Genomic DNA, 23,892 nt, shown 5'->3' with positions numbered 1-23,892 from the left:
GCGTTCATCTTTTCTGGCCCGTATTCTGAAATCAGGTGCGATCGACGTAATGACTGCGGGGACACCAGCGATGAGCGGGGCTGCACCTACCAGTCGTGCCACCAACACCAGTTCACCTGCCAGAACGGCCGCTGCGTTTCCCATGACTTTGTCTGCGATGGCGACAACGACTGTGGAGACGAGTCTGATGAGCTGGAGCACATGTGCCGCACGCTGGCCCCCACCTGCCCCCCTGGAGAGTTCAGATGTGACAATGGACACTGCATCCCCATGAGCCAGGTGTGCGACAGGAGCGATGACTGCTCTGACAACAGCGATGAGAAGGGATGTGGTGAGTGTGAAGAGGTTTTCAGAACTGTAGTCCTTTTAACCTTTCAGTCTCTACAGTGTTTGTCTGCTGTTGGGTTTCTCCAGCTGGTACATGCCCTCTCTAGACAAGATGTCAAAGAAGTGCAGAAGGCGGTGTGGGGAAAGATGGAGAAATAACACCACAAATTGTTATCAGGAAATGGTTTGACAGTTTTGACAACAACCAAACATAGGACAATTGTGCTTTCTGTACATTACTAATAATTGGCTAATACAAATGCTGCACTTGTGGATAGCAAATGAATAAGGAGAGCATACAGCATTTTCACTACACAGCTGGGATTAAAATACTGTGGTTTTCAATGTGTCTAAGCAACTCATATTTATAATTAGGTTAAGAATGTATAGACCCAAAAAAACTATTTGATCTAAATAGACAAAAATAATTAATAAATAAATAGTTAAATTAATAAATACAATATCACAAATAATACCTCATATCTTTGTTTTGTTTCTCCATGAATACATTGGTCTGACAGGATAAAAGTGTTTGCTGATGACTTTAATAACTTGATATTATGCTTCTTTGACTGTAGGTGTCAACGAATGCACAGACCCATCCATCCACCACTGTGATCACAACTGCACCGACACACCCACCAGCTTCCTCTGCACCTGCAACCCCGGCTACCGCCTCATGTCTGACAGCAAAACGTGCGATGATGTCAATGAGTGTGCGGAGACACCGAGCGTGTGCAGCCAGGTCTGTGAGAACACCGTTGGCTCCTACGTGTGTAAGTGTGCCCCAGGATTCCTTCGAGAGCCGGATGGCCGCAGCTGCCGTCAGAACAGCAACATCTCACCCTACCTCATCTTCAGCAACCGCTATTACCTTAGGAACCTGTCAACAGACGGGCAGGCCTACTCTCTGATCCTGCAGGGTCTGACCAGTGTGGTGGCCATGGACTTTGATCGTGTCGACAAGCGCCTTTATTGGATTGATGTGAGCCGCAGAGTGATTGAGAGGATGTCCTTTGGTGGCAGTAACAGAGAGGTGGTGGTCAATGGAGTTCTGCATGGGGAGGGCCTTGCAGTTGACTGGATAGCCAGGAAACTCTACTGGGTGGACAGCTTCTTGGATTGTCTCAAAGTATCTGAACTGGATGGTCGATTTGTGAGGAAACTGGCTGAACACTGCGTCGATGCCAATAACACCTATTGCTTTGAAAACCCCAGAGCTATTGTATTGCATCCCAAATACGGGTGAGTCGGAGACAAAGAAAAATGAAGTCTTAGGATAGAGCATGATTGATATACTGTATTTGCAGAGCCGATATTATCACTAATATTGGCATATCACTATATATTGGTATCGGCATATGTGATATACAGTGCAGCAAATTGCAGAAATAAATGTTTTATAGGCTGAATTATTATGAATATTTGATTTTTCTTCAGTTTTAGTGTAGTTACATTTTATTGGTCATTTATTTTTTTATGACTGTAATTTTCTATGAACTTTCCTAAAAGAATTCTGTAATTTGGTACAAGTTATAGGGAAAATACACATAGAATCGAATTTTTGAGACAGTTTTAGTTAGGATTTTTTAGTTAAATCTGGTGTAGGTAATTTATTTCAGAAGCTTTTTGTTATACTGTATTTGTTGAAATTCTCTTTACTTCCTGACAGCAATCAATAAATCAAATGCTCCAACACAAACATGAAAAAAATCCGGTCTCTGTTGTTGTGCAGGACTGTAATGAATTGATTGGTGGGCCTACCCTATTGCACATAAAAATGTGTTTTGCAGATGAGCAGTTTCTTGCTAGTTCTTCAGTGTTGCCCTCCCCAATTATTATTTTGAAATATATTATTTATTACTGGAAATTGGTTTATGCCTGTAGACACATTCTCACATTATTTTCAGTTGACCTGCCGTGAGACAATCCAGGTTACACCAGTTCATTGGAATTAATTATTTGGAAATGTATAAATTGAATGTTACCTATAATTGGTACAAATCACAGGAAATAATCATGAAATGATGCGCACGGTAAATTAAATTACTTTTTTATTTGTTTTTGATTAATCATGTGTATTCCTAATAATAATTAGGAATAATTCCTAATAATAAAAATTCCTAATAATTCCTTTTTTAGTTAAGGTAGCTATTCAAAACGTACTTTCATCCTATTGCTACTATCATCTTTAGTTGTTTGTTGTTCAACTGTAAAATATCCTGCCTTTATCTCAAATATTAAAAAAAACTAATTTGAGGATCCATGTCAAAAAGTACTCAAACATATTATTCAATATCTGTAGCTTTCTAAAATCGGTCTGGCTCTTCCTCATACTGAGTGAAAATTAGTCAAAATGTTTTGTTCAAAAGTAAGTTGTTCTTCAGCTATACGTAGATATCATGTGATCTAAAGTACTTTTCTTGGCTCCCTTTTAGATTGGTATACTGGACCGACTGGGGAGACAACGCCTTTATAGGTCGCGTTGGAATGGATGGAACCAACAAAGCAGCTATCATCACCACCAAGGTAGAGTGGCCTAACGGGATCACGATTGACTACACAAATGACAAGCTGTACTGGTCTGATGCTCATCTCAATTACATCGAGTAAGTACATTTGTCAGGAGGCGATCTCACTGTTTGTACCGACAGTAAATGCAGTGCAGACTTGTAACCCTTTGACTTTTCTTTCATCAGATACTCAGACTTGGATGGTCAACACAGACACACGGTGTATGATGGAGATTTGCCCCACCCGTTTGCCCTGACTGTGTTCGAGGACACTGTATACTGGACTGACTGGAACACGCACACAGTGGAGAAAGGCAACAAATACGACGGCTCTGGTCGTCAGGTCTTGGTTAACACCACTCACAGACCATTTGATATCCATGTATGTCATCCTTACAGACAGCCTATTGGTGAGTTAAAATCTCAGAATCTCCTCATTAAACACCTTAAATAAAGGTGAAGCACAGGTGAAGCTGAACAATACCTGGCCTGTATTTGCCCACCTGTGCTGAATTGAGATTGTTTGACTCTTCCTCTGGCAGTAAACAATCCTTGTGCGTTGAACAATGGAGGCTGCTCTCACCTGTGCCTGATCCGTCATGGGGGGCGGGAACACACCTGTGAGTGCCCCGAACATTTCCTGACTGTTCCAATAGGAGGTGTGACCCGATGCCTTCCCATGTGCACCAGCACCCAGTACAGATGTGCTAACAATGAACGGTTTGTCAAGATTTCCTATTGTGTTATGCCTTGCACTGTTTTTATATGATGTGCACCATTTTAAACATAAATATGTCATTGTTGACTTTGATAGTAAGACTACTACTGTATAAACAAATTAGACCAACGTTAGGATGATTGGTAGTTGTTATCCCATACCAGGGGTCATCCTGGCATTGCTTTGTGTGTTTTTATTCTGTTGTCCTTCTTTGAGGAGGAAAAAAGTCCTGGAAGCTGTATTTACATGGGCTGTTCACCTGCTCCATCCATAATCTGTGATTTCAAAACACAGTGTTTCTGTTTGCTGTTTGCAAATAGAGAAACAGCGCTCCCTGCTGTTAGTGTCACAATATAATCCACCAGATTTGTGGCACAAAATGTGCACACACTGTGCAGTAATCGGGTCAGTCGAGGCTACAAACCTTCATATATAGATATCTATAGAATTATACTGGTGGGTAAAACTATTTGTAGAAATGTAGAATGAGTGAAGTAACTATTTATTGATGTGAAAAACTACACATGCTGCATTCATTTTTTTACGTTCACTTACATTTTAGCAGCCTTTCATAGAGTAAGTAGTGATGACCGAGTTTCGAATGGTTAAATGGAGTCAAAGAAACCTTTTTGGAATTTATTTTATTTAACCTGCTCTTCGCTGCATTAGTCACCACATTCAGTTTTTCTCACATAATGTAAAGCTCTGGCAAACATGCTGATTTTGGCAACTACCTCTGCCTTAACAGATGTATTCCTATCTGGTGGAAATGTGATGGCCAGAGGGACTGCAGAGACGGCTCAGATGAGCCCTCCACCTGCCCGGCTCGCCACTGCAGCCTTGGCCAGTTTCAGTGCAATGATGGAAGCTGCATCAATCCGAACTTCCTGTGCAACAGCAACCAGGACTGCCATGATGGCTCAGATGAAGACCCTGTGCTATGTTGTGGGTTGCTGACTCCTTTTAAAAGCTCTTATTAATTTCTCCATAAATGCAATGTGTTCTTTGTAAAAACGTGTTCCAGTCAACTGACTTGACTTGTCTTCCCTCTAGCTACACACCAGTGTGAAAGCTACCAGTGGCAGTGTGCAAATAAGCGGTGTATCCCTGAGTCATGGCAGTGTGACGGCGAGGATGACTGTGGTGATCAGTCTGACGAGGACCCTGCCCACTGCTCCACCAGGACCTGCCGGCCTGGACAGTTCAAGTGCCGGAATGGACGCTGCATCCCGCAGAACTGGAAATGTGATGTTGATGATGACTGTGGTGACAACTCTGACGAACCGTTAGAGGAGTGCAGTAAGTAACACACAGTTTCTTTCTCCTTTTTTAAAAAACTGCTGTTTCTTTTATGTACAACGATGCAATTCCAATCTGAGTTGCATTAGAGTAAAAACTTTTAATTCAGATGAAGGCACACATTACATCAAGCCTTAACTAACCTTTGACTCTGACTCCTTTTGGCATTAAATACCCATGTGTTTTAATGTTTAAAATAGTGCTCCTTTTATCTCCTTGCTTGACAACCGTGTTGTCTTTTCTCCACAGTGGGACCGGCATATCGCTGTGACAACCACACAGAGTTTGACTGCAAGACCAACTACCGCTGCGTGCCACAGTGGTCTGTTTGCAACGGCCACAACGACTGCAGAGACAACAGTGATGAGCAGGGCTGTGGTGAGTCGGCGACACTCATCCTTGAGATAGAACTGAGGGCCTGTGTACACCATGGCAGTGATTTGAAGAATGTTTGTTATTAGGATTTAATGTGCTGTCAAACCTTACGTTAAAGCTTTCCAGGTTGAGCCACATTCATTCGCTGAGAGGACGATTATTCTAGTGATCTCAGAGGATTAAAACATTTACAGCATGGAAACAAGATTATGCTCTGAAGGAGTGAGTGAGGGGCAATTAGCCAACACCTCAGCCTCCTGTGGAACATTACACAGTGAGGTAGTGGGAGGTGCTGATGGAGAGAGTCTCACCACTCACCCTCCCCCACCGTTTGCCTCTCCCTGAGAGCACCACAGATTTATGAGCTGTCCAGTGGTAGGGGTTTAAATGTGTGTGTGTATATGTGTGTGTGTGTTGTTGCTCTGTCCTTGTGTGGGGGCAGGGTTCACACAAGTCTCTTTCTCTACTTTCCACGATCCAAACACACTCGCCGCGGCCCTCCCGGGTCTTATCGGAGGCCCTCGCTCCATCAGTGCCATGCCCGCTCAGGACGGGATATCTGTGCTACTCTGCCTGTAAGAATGTAGCAGATGGGCCAGGTGGAGGGCTAGGAGTGCAGGACTAGCTAAGACCGCGCTATCTTTGACCCCCAGCAATGTGTGGTAGAGACAGCTCAGACCAGCTCTCCTCCACTCCTCTTGTGTCTGTGCTTCTCCTCTAATGCAGTCTTATCCTCTACAGACACATAGTGGAATGGATAAAGGTCACCCATCTGCCCTAGGCATGCTGCCCTCCTCCCTCTATGACTATTGCAGTTTAATTAAAAAACAAGATGTCTTTCATTTCAAACTGACATTTTTATCATTACTTAATGATATGATCCACTGGAGCGTCATTGTCTTTTCTCATCTCCAACTGCAGGATGAAGAAAACAAGAGTGAGAGTTTTCAGTCCTCACCGTGTCATTAATGAAGGAGAGCTGTTAAATCTGGGAAAGTGATTGTGACACTCAATAAACACACAGTGCATTTGTCAATCCAGTCTAATACTACAGCCAAATCCAACCTTCATGGAGATTATAATGTTCAGTTTTTGTTGAAGTTGTTTTAGAGAGGTGATTCAGCTGCAATTTGTGATGCTGTTGACCTGTGTTGTGTTACTCTGAGTGGTGTTTCTAATATTTTGGTCACCCCATTTCTAAGCAATGAAGGTAGACTAAGCGTTTCACACAGTATAATTAATAAACATGGCAAGAAACTACAGCTTTCAAAATGAGTACAGTTGAATCAACACTTACAAACAATAGTTTCAGTATTAACTGAACATTACAACCTTTGTGAATGTAGGATTTATTATAGCTGTATTATATAGGATTATTGGCTCATTTTGACACGAAGAAGCAGCGGCTCTTCTCCGAGCTCCCTCTGGATGTCTGAGGTCCTCACCCTATCTCTAAGACTGAGCCAGGCCACACTAAAGAGGAAACTAATTTTGGCCGCTTGTATCCACAATCTCATCGTTTTAGTCCCAGGTCATGACCAAAGGTGAGGGACGAAACATAGATAGACTGGTAAATCTAAAGCTTTGCCTTCCAGCTCAGCTTCCTTTTCTCCACAACAGTCTGTGCAATGCCCGCATTACTGCGGACACCGCACCAATCTGCCTGTCCCTCTCGCGCTCCTCAACAATTTTTTCAACGGAACAAATTATTCCGAGATACTTCAACTCCTTCACTTGGGGCAGTAACTCAGGCCCACTCACTCCTATTTTTCAGATCATCTCAGTTTTGCTTATGTCGAAATCTTTGTGTCCTCTGCCTTCTACAAAAAAGGCTTGCCTACTGTTCTTGTAAAGCACACTGTATTTTTCCCTGTGTGTGAAATGTGCTATATTAATACGGCTTGACTTGCCTTGCCTTGCGTAAATTTATATCTAAAAGACTGAGCCAGTGTATCTAACAGATTTAAACAAGGCAATTATTTTGAACGCTATTCATTTTATTTTCTGTTTCAATTATGTGGCAAGTCCAGGAAAGGGAAGGTGCCCTTGAAGTTATAAGAAATCGCACATGAAATAAAGTTTTTTAGGCATTCTTAGGCAGAGCAAGGAGAAAAGATATGCTTAGTTGAGTATAATGGTTTAAATGGTGACGCTGTACCTGCTCCTTACCCAGATGAACTGACCTGCGATCCTAGAGGAGACTTCCGCTGTGACAACCACCGCTGCATCCCGCTGAGATGGAGGTGTGACGGGGACGACGACTGTGGGGACAACTCTGATGAACGCAGCTGCAGTGAGTGCTGTTCGCAGTCAGTGATAAAGTTACATCACACAGTTGTGTTGGGTTTGGTTTGAGCAGTGAAAAGTCAGTTACATTGCTTTGATATCATCTAAGTGTCTTTTAAGTGGGTTTACTGTGAGATTTTAGCTAAAATTAAAAAAGGAGTGTTAATGGCAAAGAGTAGTCCTGCCATCATTTTATCAGATAGCAGGGAGGTTTTGGAAGAGGTTCAACACTTCTGCAGACAGCAGAGCTCTGAGAGAGGTTGTCTTATCAGCTGCTAGAGAAACAGGCTGTCCTCAGCGTGTCAGAAAGAGGGAGTGAAGGAGTCTGTCACCCTTTGCCCTGGAGAATTTAAACATGTCTGAGAACATGCCAGTTAATAGGGATAATGTAACTTCTCAAGGGGAGAAAGGGTGACTGGGGTTAAATCATGGTGGTATCGCTCCCCTTGTCGCTGCACTGCTGATGCCAAGGGAATACAGCATCTAGACCGATGTCCGATGCACACACTTAATACTGTCATTGATATCATATACACGGTTTGAGTGGAGAATGTATTTCAAAATGTGAGTAAACTTCAAACATTTTGGCATATCTTTGGGGGTGTAGCATTAAAAGTAAACTCAGTTCTTCAGCATTTTGCTAATACTCGTTATCATGATGTTGTGGTGTGAACAAACAGCTGTGCTGTTGTTGTTCAAGATTATTTCATCTTTAACACTGACGTCAAAGGAGAATAGATGTCCGACTACCATCTGCAAAAATATTTATAAAAAATAAATAACATAGAAAGACACGAACATAAGAAGAAATACCCCCAGTATGCCAGACTACTGTATGTTAAAGTAGCATGCTTACACCATAAAGTGGAATGCTTTCATTCATTGGCTAAACAGAGTGGGTTGTACCGATAGGAGTTGATATTTCATTAAGTGCATTTTGATGCAAATATATAGATGGAAAAATAAATTGCGTGAGGAAATAAGCAAAGAATCAAATTGACAACAAAACTGCATTCACATAAATCTATCAAGAACTTCCAGCCACAGACAGGCGATGTTGTTCATGTTTCCACCATACACTCAAATACACACACACACACACACACACACACACAGATTGATGGATGGTGTCTGTAGCATGGCTCCAGTGTTGTGATATCAGCTTAGTCAGTGTTCGTCGGGATATGGGGCTCCTGTCAGGTAGCCGTTGGTCCCGTGATTTTTGTTGGTCCCATTGGTGGTGGCGCTGTTGTGGTGCTTCTGATTGGGTGGGGGGCTGTCATCTCATCAGAGCTGGACTCAATGTCGCTGCGGTCGTCTTTAGACACCTGCAGAAATAAGAGGGATGGTTGCGGCATTATCTGTGGCGACCATGCATGGCGGTGCTACAAATGGGTGTCAGAGTGGCATAACGGAGTTGTTCTGCCAATCAGTATCAGGCAACAAGCTGTAAAAGCCATAAAATATATTTGCTCGAGATATGGAGACCTCTGAACATTTTGTTTGCAGCTAATTCTTTTCATCATTGATTAATCTTGTGACCCTTTTTTCAAATCGATTGCTTGTCAGTCCAAAACTTAGATATTCAATATACAATGATATAAAACAGAGAACAGGAGCCAGTGAATGTTTGGCACTTTTGACTGATTTTTTTGCATTTTGACTTTTGACTAATCAATTACAGAAAGTTGGTAATACATTTTTGGACGATCAACTAATCTATTTATTAGCACTAGACATTGTATAATTTAAAATGCCATGTGTCCATTTATCTAATATAACAAGAGAGTATTCAGGATTTACAAATAACATTGGCAAAATAATTACAGGAGTGCGAATAAAAAGCAGCAACAAACAGTGAGAATGTGACAATAAATAGCACTAAGAGTCACCAGCCATGCTAGTGGCACTGTGAGGCTGTACTTAGACATCCCTCTGATAAATACGTTTGTGTAAAATGGAAATTTAATAAAAGACGAAGTAAAGCTCTGCTTTTGCTCAATTGCCCTCTGTTTAATTTCTGTCTCCATGTTTCCCCTCAGCTCCACGCGCATGCACAGAGAGTGAGTTTCGTTGTAATAATCTGCGCTGCATTCCCGACCGTTGGGTCTGTGACCATGACAACGACTGTGAGGACAACTCGGATGAAAGGGACTGTGGTAAGTGGAGGCTCTTTGTTGACAAGTTGTTTGTGAGAGCGGCACCAAACAAAGAAGCAATAAAACCTCACATTTTGAAGCATAGACAGACACGACCACCAATAATCAGCTATTCAAAAATAGTTTATTCACTTTCTTCCCTGCAGTGCCGGTAGAGTGCAGGGCAGATCAGTGCTTTACAAGTTCAAGTTTCACTGGACATCACACCTCTAGAAGTTATTCTAGATGAGATACAATAAATAAAAGAGTAATTTCTATTTAGGAATTAAAAAAGTAGGGATAAAAAAGTATTTTATTCAACTTAAAATAACTTAACTTACTCAACTTAAATGTGCCTTTGATGTAGTCATAATAAAAGACAAAGCTAGTGCTCCCCTTTTCCGTGAAGAGAATACTTCTATGTGAAGTAATGCTACATTTTGGGCTGTGTTGCAGAATTGCGGACTTGTCATCCCGGTTACTTCCAGTGCGGCAGCGGACATTGTATTGCTGAACGCTTCAAATGTGATGGCAATGCCGACTGTCTGGACTACACAGATGAGACATCTTGTCGTAAGTTTCCCAAAGTGAATGGTTTTCCCTGTGCACTCTTTGGTGATAATTGCTGTCTCCATCACAAAAAGAGAGTTTTAACCTAAGCGAATATAGCATGCATGTGTTCTTTTTTATTACCTTCTGGTCTTGGCCTCATAAAGATTGTGAGTTCGGTCACAAACTTGAGTTTGACAGAACGGTTCTGACTTTCAGCAACCCGCTTTCCCAACGGCACATACTGTCCCCCCTTCCTGTTTGAGTGCAAGAACCACGTATGTATCCAGCCTCATTGGAAATGTGACGGAGACAATGACTGTGGCGATAATTCAGACGAGGAGCTTCACCACTGCTGTAAGAAGTAACATAAACATTCCCAAGTCCAGCACAAGTAATTAGCCTGAAGGTTTTCTTGAGACTTTGCTGTTTCTGTTCATCCACAGTGGACATCCAGTGTGAGACTCCGTTCCGTTTCCGCTGCGACAACAACCGCTGCATCTACAGCCACGAGCTGTGTAACTCTGTTGACGACTGCGGTGACGGCTCTGATGAGAGAAAGGAAAACTGTAAGTAATAAGATAGTTTGTAGTTGATGGTCTCATCTATCTACTCAATCATGTCATGTCAAATTGCGTTCTGTTTTTCTTTTTTTGAACATAACTACATGCATCTGCAGCATCTTTTGAATTGGTATGTTTCCCTCTATCTAGGCCAAAGCCCGACTCATGGACCCTGTACAGATGATGAGTACAAATGCAGTAATGGACAGTGCATCCCTCTGCACTACGCCTGTGATGACTATGATGACTGTGGAGATCAGTCGGATGAGCTCGGCTGCCGTGAGTACATTAACAAAGAGCACGTTAGTAATGATGATGAATTAAAAATTAAAAATATGTTTTTAAACTTGTTGATATCACAATATACTGCATGTGTACCTAATTTAAATGACAAATATATGATATCTTATTTTTACTTCCAAGAAACAACCAGTGTCTACTTCACAATGCCTCAGCAGGTCTACTAAAATGTAGATAATAAATAAATACAATCATAAAATAGTGTTCATTCATTCAGCTGAGTAAGGGAGTTTAGTAAATTAAATGACCACCGCCATGACTATATGTTATGAGCCACTTCATTATTTAAACTTAAACTTGAATATACCTGATTGGGTGCAAGAATAAATACAGGATAAAACTACAACAGGACATACTGTAAGAACTATACAGTTACGTCCATGAGTGTCTAGGTTGACATTCGGTGTGTGTTTGTATTTGTTCCTGTAAGACCATGGCGGCGGGCACACATGCAGTGGCAACATCTGTGAACACAACTGTACCGACCTGACGCAGGGAGGCTTCCTCTGTTCGTGCAGGCCCGGCTACAAGCCCCGAACGACAGAAAAGCACACCTGTGAAGGTAAGTGACGTGCTTGATCCATGAAAACTCTGACACAAAGTATTTTTCCACATCCAAGTCATGTTTTTTTCTCCCCCCACCACTTCCGTCTTGGTTTGGCAACAGATGTGAATGAGTGTGAGGTGTATGGGACGTGTCCGCAGGAGTGCAAGAACACAAAGGGCAGCTATGAGTGTTTTTGTGCTGAAGGCTTTCTCTCTTTTGGTGAGCCGCACGGGACAGAGTGTGCTGCCCAGGGTAAGAGCTCAGCATTCGCACGTAGAAGAAAGTTCCTGGCAAATGATCCCTTTGATTAGCGTGTTAAGCCAAAATCTGTATTGAACTTCCTAATATCATCTCAATTTCTGTATAGGAAATCCACCAGTGCTGCTCTTGCCAGACAACGTTCGCATCCGTCGTTACAACCTGTCTTCTGAGCAGTATTCAGACTATGTGGACAATGCTGAGCATATCCAAGCTCTGGACTACCTATGGGATCCAGAGGGACAAGGACTCAGTAAGACTCCTTCTGTAAACCATTTAATGGTGTTGTTGTTGCCTACAGTGAATATAAAAGCAACACAATCTCTAAATTTGGATAAACTTTATCCCCTGTTGTGCTGTAGGTATTGTGTACTGGACTGTTCTGGGTCGGGGATCTCAGTTCGGCTCTATCAAGCGTGCCTTCATGACCACATTTAATGATCACGGCAACAACCCAGTGAAAGAGGTGGATCTGAACCTGAGATACATCGCCAATCCTGACGGCATCGCTTTGGACTGGGTTGGCGGGTAATTTACCGAGATTATGACTTAACCATTGCAGAGATTAGTTAAAATGTTAATCCCTTGCTCAGTTTTTCATTTATCACCTTTTACAGGCACATTTACTGGACAGATTCAGGCACCAATCGAATTGAAGTGGCCAAACTAGATGGGCGGTACAGGAAGTGGTTGATCCACACAGACCTCGACCAGCCCGCTGCTATTGTTGTCAATCCATCACTTGGGTATGAGTCTGTAGAGTTTCAGTCTAATAAATGTATTTTTACAGTATGTAGAGGGTTTGTTAACAACAAAAAAACATATTTCTTGGAATTATGATTGGGTGACGATGATCTGTGTTGGCAGAATGATGTACTGGACAGACTGGGGCAGGAAACCCAGAATAGAATCAGCATGGATGGACGGTCAGCACAGAGAGGTGCTCGTGAGGGAGGAGGACCTGGGCTGGCCTACTGGACTGGCTCTGGACTATGTGAATGGAAATAGGATCTACTGGTGTGACTCCAAAGAAAATATCATTGAGTCCATGAAGCCTGATGGCACAGACAGGAAGATCGTCATATCAGGAGGTCAGAACACTGCCAGTCTGTAGAAAGACAAACAGATATGAAGTTTCATGGGATATATCAAGTATTTTATTCAAATAACAGCGCAAGTGATTTAAGATTAAGTACAATGTGCATTTAAAGTATTGTGTTTTCTCTGTTTCAGACATTGGATATCCCTACAGTCTGGATGTGTTTGAGGGGCACGTGTACTGGACAACAAAAGAGAAAGGTGAAGTCTGGAAGACTAACAAGTTTGGGAAAGGAAATAAAGTCAAAGTCCTAACCATCAACCCCTGGCTGACTCAAGTCCGCATTTACCAGGAGCACCGACACAACCAGTCAGGTCAGAACACAGAGGGATTCATATAACGGCTGTTCAGAATAAGAGAAATGTTATTGCTGACACACTCATGCCTTTCAAGCAAGACAATTTAGTGACTTTTTTTTGCCAAAAGGCTTGAAAGACAGATTAAGAAAATGTTCTCAGTATGTATGAATGAATTTGACGACATTATGCATCAGATTTTGCAGACTTTGCCAAGATCACAATGCAAAATTGAATCCAATCAAATCAAAGAGTTCATTCTCAACACAACCTAAATAGCCTGTTAAAAAAACCCAAGCTGTCAAAAAGACCCCAAAACAGTGGCATCTATAAGAATGAGCATACAGTTAATGCAGCAATGATTTGAATTCACACAAAGTTTTGCAATTTTAGATCTAATATGCAGAAGGTATCAAGCAGAGAGAGCTGCATACATGACACCACTTTTACATAGTTGACTGGATTTGCCTACTAAACTTACTAACTTACCAAAAATAGTCTGTGAAACAAAAAGCTACGATCAAGACAAACTCTAATAAAGATTTAGTAATGAGTTGTGTGTCACAAAATGTTTTCAACTTGCTATTTATTGACTTCAAAGGGTGTTTTTCCAGAAATGACTTTCTTTTGAAAAATATCTAACATTGTTACTGTCTTTGCTCTTTCCTCTTCAGTACCCAACCCTTGTAAGAATGTGTGTAGTCATCTGTGTCTCCTCCGGCCCGGTGGATACACCTGCGCCTGCCCGCAAGGGTCCTCTCTGGTGTTTAACTCCAATGAATGTGATGCAGGTAAACAACGGCCTGAGTTCAGCTGCTGCCTGCACTCTTGTGTTGGCTATTGTGTTGCATCTCATTTTGCTTTCATAAATCCATTCTTCACATGTGCCTGGCTGCTCCCGTGTGGTTTTGTGAAACTGTGATGTTGTTGTTGCTGATTCTGTGTATGCCTGGCTTTTTGCTCCTTCAGCCATTGAGGCACCCGTTGCAATGCCCCTTGCATGTAGATGCATGAATGGTGGAACCTGCTACACTGATGAAGGCGGTCTGCCCAAGTGCAAGTGAGTTTAGTTGTAGGTGATATTTACACCAGTGAGTGATTGATTCCCCATCAGTCACACCCAGTAATGCCTGATATTTAGTTTTGATATACCACCTTTTTCAAATGCACTTTCAGATGTTTGTTTTCACCTGTAATAAAACAAGATTTATCATAACTTGCAGATGTCCATATGGTTATGTGGGCAGTTATTGTGAGATGGGGAAGTCGAGTGGGGCTCCAGCAGGAACAGGTACAGTAATTCACCCGTTGTCTAACCTTTTATTTTTTAACTCTCATTCACAGTTCAATTCTAGATACTCTCTCTCTCCTTTAACTTGGAAGAGTCGGCTAAACAAATCCTTCCAACCAGAATCCTGTGGTAGTCCTTCACACATGCACTGGTTGACATGTGGGAGCTGCTGCACAATAACAGTCACAATCTGTTGGCTCTACTGGAGCAGATCAAGGCTAAATGCGTGAAGTGATACCCAGGTCAACAAAACAGCTTAGAAAACAGGCTCAGCAATTGCTGAAGATGTTGACTCATGCATTTCCTTAATAAATAGACAAGAAATATTTAGAATAGATCACTGTTTAACTTCTCTAATGGCTTTGCAAACTAATGGGCCATCCTAAGCACATGGACTAGTCAGCAAAATGTTTACAGTGAGAATTCCTATGATCAGCACTTAGTAGCTAGTGTTAAAAATGCATCCAATTAAAATATTTTCTTCTTTTTCTTTAGCTGTGGCCGTTCTACTGGCCGTCATTATCATCCTGATTACTGGAGCTTTGGCTGTTGGAGTTTTCCTCAACTACAAACGAACAGGATCTTTCATCCCCTCAATGCCCAAACTACCCAGGTATCGTGCCTTTGTTTTTCAGAGTTTGTGCTTATGAGTGAAATCTGTACTAAAGTTGCTGCACGCAGAATTTCAGAATCAAAGTTCAAACGGGAGTGCTTTGTTTATCTCTAGCCTCAGCAGCCTAGTGAAGTCCGGTGACACGGGGAATGGGGTGACATTTCGCTCAGGTGATAATGTTGATCTTGGACCGTCACACATTGGAGTGTCATTCATTGAAACAGCCATGCAGATGGTGAGACCTGGAACGATGTTTATTTGCAGTTAAAATTTTCCCAAGTTACTGAAAGTGCATAATCAGCATTTTTGACTCAAACAAGTGCTCTGGTGGAGTTTATTGACAACTTTCATCCTAGTAGTCCTTCTAGAACTGCTTGTATCAGCAGCAGCAGAGAAATAATTAATCTTTCGTTTGTCTTATCTTATCAGCAATCTTATCAATATATTATGCCCATAGGACGATACTTTTGCCATCGAAACTGGGAGGCAGCCAGTCACATTTGAGAACCCGTTGTACGCCACCGATCCTGGAGTGTCCGGTGATCCTGCAGTCATTCATGCCACACAGGTACTTATAAATGAATGAACACATTAACGCTACATATAAACTAAGACTTCCAGTAGTTTACAAACAAACCATTCTGTACATGGGTCAGTGGTTTTCAGAATTTCAGCATCTTCAAACAGAAAGTAATCTTTTTATTTTAGTTTTACATAATAACCAATAATCACATATATGTATTTGATCCCACCAAAGAGGCAGACAGTTTGTGAGCAGGACATATCAAGAGTATATAGCATGAACCAATTTCATTGAAATATAGTGAATAAATCGACTTCTGGCCAATTATCCATTAATTGATTTTGATGGGAACTGTGATGTGGGATTTCTGCCAAAGCTAACAAAGTTAGGATTTTAATTTGTACCACAACGGGTTTGTTTCCAGCATCAAGAGGCACATTTTGAAGTAGTACAGAAAGTGATAGCAATGGTATTTGTTGATGTAACATAAAATTTAACAAGTGCTGGCCAAGAGAGCCAAATGTTTCTTTTATTCCGCATGGACACAGCAGCTTCTTTAGGTTCTTGGGAAGAGTGTTTGTGGTGAAAACATTTCCCATGTAAAATTGAAGAAAACAACTTTTAACAATGCAGGCATGTTTTGCAGAGAATTTATGGACGTGCGTGTGCCTCCTGATTATTTTATTTAATGTTATTAGTTAGGCCATTTACTTCATTTGTCATAGCTGATAAACTTACATAACAAAATACCTCTCATAGGTGACTGTTAATGTGAGTGGTGAACAGTTGGAGAACAACTTTGTGAACCCAGCGTATCGCGGAGCTCAGAGTGTGGCCGTTGTGAACACATCATCTTCTGTCAGCACCAAACCTGAGCAGGTAAGTGTCTTGTAAACAGAACGTCCATATAAAAAAATATGTGAGCTAAATTATTCAAGAGTGACGTCTGTGTTTGTTTGCAGGAGTCAAAGTGGAGTTTGTTCAAGCGGAAATTAACGCCAAGCACAACATTTGAAAACCCTTCATATTCAGAGGTAAGTTTGGAAAACGATTTTATTTAAAACAAAAACAGAACGTGCAAGTATTCTTTCAGCTTGTTTACCCTCTGTATCATTTTTTAGATGAAGGATGAAAAGCCTGTTGGAAGCAGTAGGGACCCTTCTGCCCCTGAGCCCTCTCCATTTGTCCCCCCCACTAAACCTCCGAAGAGAGATCGCCCCAGCACGTTTTCGCCAACCGAGGACAGTTTCAAAGACACAGCCAACCTCGTGAAAGAGGACAGCGACATTTAACCCATCTCTCACAGACGGGAATCGAAAAAAAGAAACACACTTTGCACAGAATTTATTTTTTTATGCAGCCTGTGTACAAAACTCAAATTGTTTTAGGAAAGAGAAATACATTTCCATAGAATGATGAAAAAAAGTCTTCTGTGACTATGCCTTCTGACATTTCTTATGCCAATTCTTGTGTTAATGTTTTCATTATTCTGATGTACAATGTATGTATATCTTTGCACTGAAGCTGCTGATAGACATGTTAATAAATAAGTTGTATATTTGTAAATTTGAACAGTAAGATTTTGTCAGAAAATATCTTTGAAATAGATCCTATGAATAGTTCAGCATAAACACAATAACATAAAAAGTGAGCTGCATTTTGAATGTACAGTACTTATATGATCAAAGGTTACTAGAGATGTGTGTTGAGTAATGACATTTTGCCACTGAACAAAACTGGAGATGTATTTACTTCATCTTTCATGTTTATATACCTCATTTCATGGCCAGAAGCGCAACAAAAGCGATAATTGGATTTTAACTTATGGCGTTTATTCTTCAAAGAATATATCTTTGAATAAGGAACGGTATAAACAGATGCATGAGCTAAAATATGAGTGCAAAGCATACTTATTGTACTTAATCAAACTCATTTCTACCTTGTGTTCCCTGACTGTCTGACTTTAAATCAACCTGATAATTTGTTTTAGCAATAATATTGGAACAATGGCCAAAATTTTTGGAACAATACTTGAATGTGCCCATGTTTGTCGCGTGGAAATTAATGTATGTAGTTGATTATTTTGAAGGGCAACACATGACCTGAGGATGCAGATGTAGACAGGCATTTTATAGACACGGTGAATAAATTCTTAACTTCACAGAATGATTTATTTTGTACTGTAATGAGGACAATAAAAACTGTATCTGTGATCATCCACAATATGCCCATATGGTTTAAATTGCTGCTGGTGAGACATGAATGAATAAATTTCCTATTTTGTAACACAGTCTTGACACTCTTTTTTTTTTTACCATATTGTCACAATATACTTGATTTTATCACTTTTGGCTGCCGGTTTCCATGCATACATACACTTTGGACAGCAAAATATCATCATACAAACTATTTCACAGAGCTAGACTTTTCTGTCACCCTTAGGTAAAGGAAGAAGCACCGTCATAAGAAAGTCTGACACAAATGAAGGGAGATAAGACAGAGGAATCCAAAAAAGCTTAGCATCCCAGCCAGCACTATAACGTGTGCGTGGGAAGCGAGCTGTGAGCGCATGCTCCATACACCAGGTCACCTTAGAGATATCTGAACTGCACAAGATTTGCATGCAGATGTCTTGAGACTTCATATCTGACGGGAAAAACAAAGTAGTCGTTTAGAGTATTTGTTTGACCTTTTGGCTGAATGTAATTAAATGTGCTTCCACTCACAGTCATTAATGTATGTAGCTCCATAAGAGTCTTTGACATCTTGGGGGAGGCGGTTCCACAGCCTCTTCAGGTCACCTTCAATAAGATCCAGCTGGGTGACAGCAGTCTTGAAGAAACCCGGCTCGATAATGCTCACTTTGATGCCAAATTGCTTCATGTTCCTCCTGTGCAGAAGAAGCAAACCATTATGTTTCTTTAAAGTAACTTTAATGAGTTTTTTTTGTCTGTGATTTCCCTCTAAAAGTAGTTTTACATCATGTTAATATTAAGTAATTAATTAATAAGTTTGCACATGACTACAATTTTCAGCCCTTTGCAACTGAATGCCGTGGTGTAAAGTAACAAAATACATTTACATTACAAGTACTGTGCTGAAGTACAATTTTGAAGTACATGTACTTGAATTGTGTATTTCATGCAACTTTATACTTCTACTTCACTACATTCTAATAACTAATGTCATACATTTTTATACAAAATCAGTCACACCTTTCTGCAGAACAAGTACTTTTGATACATGTTGATACATTTTGTTGATGATACCTTTGTACTTTTATTTAAGTAGGATTTTGAATGATGAACTAGAAACAGTGAGTATTTTTACATTGTTGCAGTGGTACTATTTACTCTAGATGCATTTGGTGACAACTCATACTGACAGCGGTGACATCTGTGTACTTTTTTGTATTGTTTCTTCTATCCCCTTTACTATATACTATGTGCTATATGTCCTAAATCTAAGAGGATGTGTGATAAATCTGTTGTCTTTCCACTACCTGGTGCAGTCGGAGAAGGCTTCCACTCCCCATTTGGATATGCAGTACCCTCCACCAGTGAGAGACAGTCTACCCAGGACACTGGCCACATTAACCACCCTGCCCTGGGCCTTTTTCAGCAGTGGCAGAAACTGGAGCGTCACATCAATAACTCCTATCAGATTCACATCCAAAACCTTTGTGAAATCCTCCAGATGCATCCATTCTGTTGGGCCGATGGGTATGGACCTGCCGGCATTGTTCACCAGACCCCACAGGCCTGCGGATGAAAGAGGCAGGATGACTGCCCGCAGCTATTAACTTTTGATCTTCATTTCTCTTTTGCTAAAGAGAATATTCTTAATGTGTTATCTTCACAAATATCAGAAATATCCTGGCAGTTAGCAATTAATCTCATTCATTCTTCATCGATATGCGTCAGGCAAAATCTGACTTTAAAGGCTAAAATGTGTAAGAGACATTTCTATAAAATAGGGCTGAGTTTCCCCAGCGGGCTTGATTGCACTCATCTCACTGATGTTGAAATGCCAAAATATCATACAGAACTATGGAGATTAGTATATAGTGTTAGCATGGTCTGAGAGTTGTGTCCACTACTCAACCCAACCCAGACAGACCAGGCATGTTCTCTAAATTCAATGAAGGTCTAAAACGCTTCTAAAAGGTTTTCCATCATGTTCAGGATCAACTTTTAAATAAAATGACCAATCTGTAGTTCAGATTTATGTTTGAAGCAGCTTTACTGTTCCTATGAGGTAAGTATGTTCTCCCTCCTCTTTAAAAAGAGGGTTAAACATATCAGTAGGAGGATGATAAGTTGGTGAGGGGATGGTCCAGGTTGGCTTTATCTCCTCAAGTGCCTCACTCTGGCCGGCACCCTATCTGTGTGTGTACCCCCCCCCGTCCGCCCGGCTCACCTCGCTCCTTGACCTCTTTGCTCACAAACTCCACCACCTTCCTGATGCTCGCACTGTCTGTAACATTCAGCAGGAAGGTCTTCAGTCTGGAGGAGGCAGATGCTGCCAAATCTGCTGCACCTTTCTCTGTGAGACATGCAGCTATGACGTGGAAACCCCTTTCATCCAGCTGTCTGGCCAGCAGATTCCCAAAACCGCTGTCACAGCCTGTGACGAACACATGCTTCTGGTTGAAGCCGTCGACCTTGTAAGAGTCTCTGATGTACCAGCGGATGGCAGCGAGAATGGCCAGAAGTAAAGCACATGTTAAGGCCAGGTGTGACAGGATTACCTAAAAGAAACCTTTTTTTCAATTTTCATGTAAATATTCAACACAAGGTAAATAAAAATGTGAATATGTATGCAAATAATGCAAACACTGAAATCAACATACCTCAAATAAATATGTTGTTAGATTGACAGTTGATACCTGAGTGAAAAAACTTATGATTTAGTTCTTCCGTTTAAAGGTTAAGTGTGTAGGATTTAGTGACATCTAGTGGTGAGGTTGCAAATTGCAACCAACTGTCTGGTCTACCACTCACTGTTGAGCGCTTTTACTAGTCGGGGCGGCTGTGGCTCAGGAGATAGAGCGGGTTGCCCGTTAATCGGATGGTCGATTCAATCCCCGGCTCCTCAATGCTGCGTGTCAAAGTGTCCTTGGGCAAGATACTGAACCCTGACTTATGTGTAAGTTGGTATGTGATACTGCTGAAATGTTGAGCATTACTTAACACCCCATTTTAACTTCAACACAAAACCCTTCACATATTGAAAAAAACATTTGAACACCCAGGCCTGTGTCATGGTGCATATCCCTAAATAAATGTGTTAAACCAAGTTGTCACAATAGGTAAGTTCTGTTTCAGGGCCTCTAGTGGGTTAATTTGGTCATGACAGTAATGCATACACCCTGCACACAGGGGTGGACTGGGGAAAAACATAGCTGGAAATTTGTCCAAAGCATTTGTACGGGGCTCCGGGTCTTTAGAGACCGTTATTCATGCATTCTTGAGAATCTTATGCAAGTACAGTACATCACGCAAATAATTATTGTGGCAATAACACGGGAGTATGTGCTCACCTGTGCGTCACGCGTAAAGCCCAACGGGGACAGTTTTATCCACCCATATTTAGGCCTATGCATCTAAAAATTTATTATATTTATTTGAATAAATAACCGCTGGTAGCCTCGTGAGTCGGACTTTGCTGTAAAACCAATGACAACCAATGCGAATTAGAGAAAATAAACAGACTAATTTCCATCAAAATAAAGCCATGCTCTGGACAACCAGAGGATTCTGTAAATATATCAGAATCAATGAATATCAGAATCAGAATCTATTGGCTGATTTTCTTCTCTTTAATATTTGGCACAGGAACACCGGTTAAAGCGCTCTTCCTAAGCCGCGCGCACATCTTGGATGACCGCTCATTTCGGTTAATGTAGCAAAATGCACACTAGATAACAGACTACTTAAGTAGGGAAGGTATGAATAGAAAATGCAGCGACGTTTAAAGTAGATTACTGGGCCACACAATACTCGAATAAAGCGTAAAAGCACAGTTTTAAAAAAGTAACGCAACAAGTTGCCAAAACTTCTGATCACTGTTGTCTCCGCTATTTGTTGCCGTAAGTAGCAGCAGCACCTAAAGAAAAGTATATAATTTTGAGGCAAGGTTGCGCTATCTACATTTCAAAATCTATTGCGCGTATACATCGCTCTTTACGGTAAAGCATTGGCGCGCTAATAAGGCCGTCATGGTGCATTAAAGTGCATTAAAGTGCACTCAGCAATCTATACTCGAATGGCCACAAATGTTGTTTAAAACGGGAAGCCCCGTTCAGCCCCGACAAAACGTAGCAAAGCGTTTATTCCAACGGAAACGGTGGTGCCTTGAACACCCTGTTGTGTCAAGTGCAGTGCGGCTGACTGACTTTTTGATATACGGTCTATGGTTTACATACTTGTTGCAGCTAACTGGGTAACACCTCTGACACACCCACCAAGTGGGAGAAAACCATAGACTGTATATAAAGGAGAAAACATTACCTCGAAGCCCGTTGAACTTACGCAACGTTGCACACTGTTTCAAGGAAACATGTTGTTCAACCTGTAGCAAAACGTTGCAAAACATTTTCGCACATGTGGAATGTGATTGATTCACATAGCTAATCATATTAAAACGACCACGCCCCACCCCCGTCTGGGCCAGTAACCACACACTATGGGCCAGTCAATCAAGGCACATACCAATCGATTTTCAACTTCAGTTTTTCTCTATGTTTATAGTATGTGGTTTCTCGGTCAGTCCGCTCTCGCCTACACACGACATGCTGCTTACCATCTTTTAACTCAAAGCAGGGTCTATGTATATATTCCTATGATACAGCCCTTTCCAAGCCATTATAAACTGATTAATTGTGAATGACTTATACAGTAACATATTCTTATAATTATATAGATCCAGATTCAGCAAAAGAAAAATTTAGTGTAAATAAAATATTGGTTCAGCCTGAGGGAAATATGACCAAATGACAATGTCCAGCAAATAATGGGTCAGTTCACCATTGCATAGAATACATTACATAAAATATATATATTAAAATTACTACTTTTCACTACACTACATTTATCTACTACCATTACTAACTTTACTTTTACATACAAAAATATTTGTTATAAATTAAACTATGCAACAGCACTTCAGCTCCAGTAATTTAGCTCCACCTCGACCAACAGTAAAATGCAATACTTACACAAGAATGTGTCCATAACATTAATCCAAGAATATAATGTATAATAACATGAGTCTCACAGAGTCGGTTTTCCAGCACTACTTTTGATACTTTTAAGTACATATTACTTCAGTAATTAAAATTGTGAATACAGGAGTTTTAATTTTGCATCATGCTGTTGTGACTTTTATTGAAGTGAAGGCTCTGAATATTTACTCCAGCGGTGTGCTATAACACGAGATGAACTGAATGTTGTTTGTGGTGCTTAAACCATTTAAAAAAAAGAAAAAACAAAGAAGTACTAATTACATTTTGTGAAGCTAAACAGACAGATAAACCAAACCCATCTGCATGGCTGGACACCACAAGAGGTAAGTGGAAGTTGCAACAATTATCACACAACCACCAGACTGCATCAGATGTCATTAAGCTGGTTTGTGCTAAATATACTAAAATCGATCAATTAGTGCACTCATGAAAAATAAATAAAGAGCCAACTTCCAGATGCCAGCTGTGTCGGTGCTCCTAATGAGCATCAACACACATGAACCCTCACTGAAGCTATGAAAAAATGGATAATAATGCAAACATACCATAGCAACAGTTTACATGAAAAATGTGTCTTCAGAGAATGGGTGACGATCCTTTCTTAGTAGACACTGGAAACGTGAAGTTGTGCTGGGGTGTGATGATTGCGCATGTGTGTTTGTCTGCAGAGTCAAGGTCCATAGTGGATAGAGCAGCAGGCCTTTTCACCAACGTGGGGGGGTTGCGCAACAGACAACACCAGACTACATGACCCCTGGTTTTGATGACTGCATTCCCCCCTTTTACCTCAAATCCACTCTGAAATCACACCAACTCAGCCCAAAGGTTATATTGATGGGAAATTAATGTTACCAATTTGAAGAGCAGGTTAAAACAGAAACAGAGGAGCCAAAGTCCATCAAGAGCTGAAGCTTTACAACTCAACAAGTGTTTAAGATCAATATCATAATG

At 41.0% G+C, this 23,892-nt stretch overlaps 2 protein-coding genes across 4 annotated transcripts in view; one reads left to right on the top strand and one right to left on the bottom strand.

The window, feature by feature from the left end:
* lrp2a (low density lipoprotein receptor-related protein 2a) overlaps positions 1-17,981 on the top strand; it is a 48,813-nt gene extending 30,832 nt beyond the window's left edge. For both annotated transcript variants that reach the window (XM_038720469.1, XM_038720468.1), the window contains 30 exons: positions 36-331; positions 906-1,572; positions 2,766-2,936; positions 3,027-3,250; positions 3,383-3,560; positions 4,307-4,503; positions 4,612-4,857; positions 5,107-5,235; positions 7,406-7,525; positions 9,561-9,677; positions 10,113-10,229; positions 10,425-10,562; positions 10,652-10,774; positions 10,919-11,047; positions 11,499-11,630; positions 11,736-11,867; positions 11,983-12,126; positions 12,236-12,401; positions 12,491-12,619; positions 12,741-12,964; positions 13,107-13,286; positions 13,943-14,059; positions 14,238-14,328; positions 14,492-14,559; positions 15,055-15,172; positions 15,287-15,407; positions 15,630-15,740; positions 16,455-16,574; positions 16,658-16,729; positions 16,817-17,981. In XM_038720469.1, the coding sequence (XP_038576397.1) occupies positions 36-331; positions 906-1,572; positions 2,766-2,936; positions 3,027-3,250; positions 3,383-3,560; positions 4,307-4,503; positions 4,612-4,857; positions 5,107-5,235; positions 7,406-7,525; positions 9,561-9,677; positions 10,113-10,229; positions 10,425-10,562; positions 10,652-10,774; positions 10,919-11,047; positions 11,499-11,630; positions 11,736-11,867; positions 11,983-12,126; positions 12,236-12,401; positions 12,491-12,619; positions 12,741-12,964; positions 13,107-13,286; positions 13,943-14,059; positions 14,238-14,328; positions 14,492-14,559; positions 15,055-15,172; positions 15,287-15,407; positions 15,630-15,740; positions 16,455-16,574; positions 16,658-16,729; positions 16,817-16,987 (4,948 nt within the window). In that variant the 3' untranslated portion in view covers positions 16,988-17,981. The remainder of the gene's footprint in view (positions 1-35; positions 332-905; positions 1,573-2,765; positions 2,937-3,026; positions 3,251-3,382; positions 3,561-4,306; positions 4,504-4,611; positions 4,858-5,106; positions 5,236-7,405; positions 7,526-9,560; positions 9,678-10,112; positions 10,230-10,424; positions 10,563-10,651; positions 10,775-10,918; positions 11,048-11,498; positions 11,631-11,735; positions 11,868-11,982; positions 12,127-12,235; positions 12,402-12,490; positions 12,620-12,740; positions 12,965-13,106; positions 13,287-13,942; positions 14,060-14,237; positions 14,329-14,491; positions 14,560-15,054; positions 15,173-15,286; positions 15,408-15,629; positions 15,741-16,454; positions 16,575-16,657; positions 16,730-16,816) is intronic.
* Positions 17,841-23,863, bottom strand: rdh1 (retinol dehydrogenase 1). Of its 2 annotated transcripts, XM_038720473.1 has the most exons (6): positions 23,487-23,863; positions 20,548-20,583; positions 20,115-20,445; positions 19,198-19,456; positions 18,422-18,585; positions 17,841-18,341 (listed from the first exon to the last, which is right to left on the bottom strand). In XM_038720473.1, exons 1-6 carry the CDS (start codon positions 23,487-23,489, stop codon positions 18,115-18,117), a joined length of 1,020 nt encoding a protein of 339 aa, XP_038576401.1. In that variant the 5' UTR covers positions 23,490-23,863; the 3' UTR covers positions 17,841-18,114. The 2 variants fall into 2 exon arrangements, with proteins under 2 accessions (XP_038576401.1, XP_038576402.1); XM_038720474.1 differs by lacking the exon at positions 20,548-20,583.
* Positions 23,864-23,892: the final 29 nt, after the last annotated feature.

This window comes from Micropterus salmoides, unplaced genomic scaffold, assembly GCF_014851395.1.
Source record: "Micropterus salmoides isolate LMB-PRFRI ecotype aquatic unplaced genomic scaffold, ASM1485139v1 Ms_hic_scaffold_15, whole genome shotgun sequence".
Lineage (NCBI taxonomy): Eukaryota > Metazoa > Chordata > Actinopteri > Centrarchiformes > Centrarchidae > Micropterus > Micropterus salmoides.
Note: the sequence above shows the minus strand (reverse complement) of the source record. Positions and strands in the feature narration are given on the sequence as shown.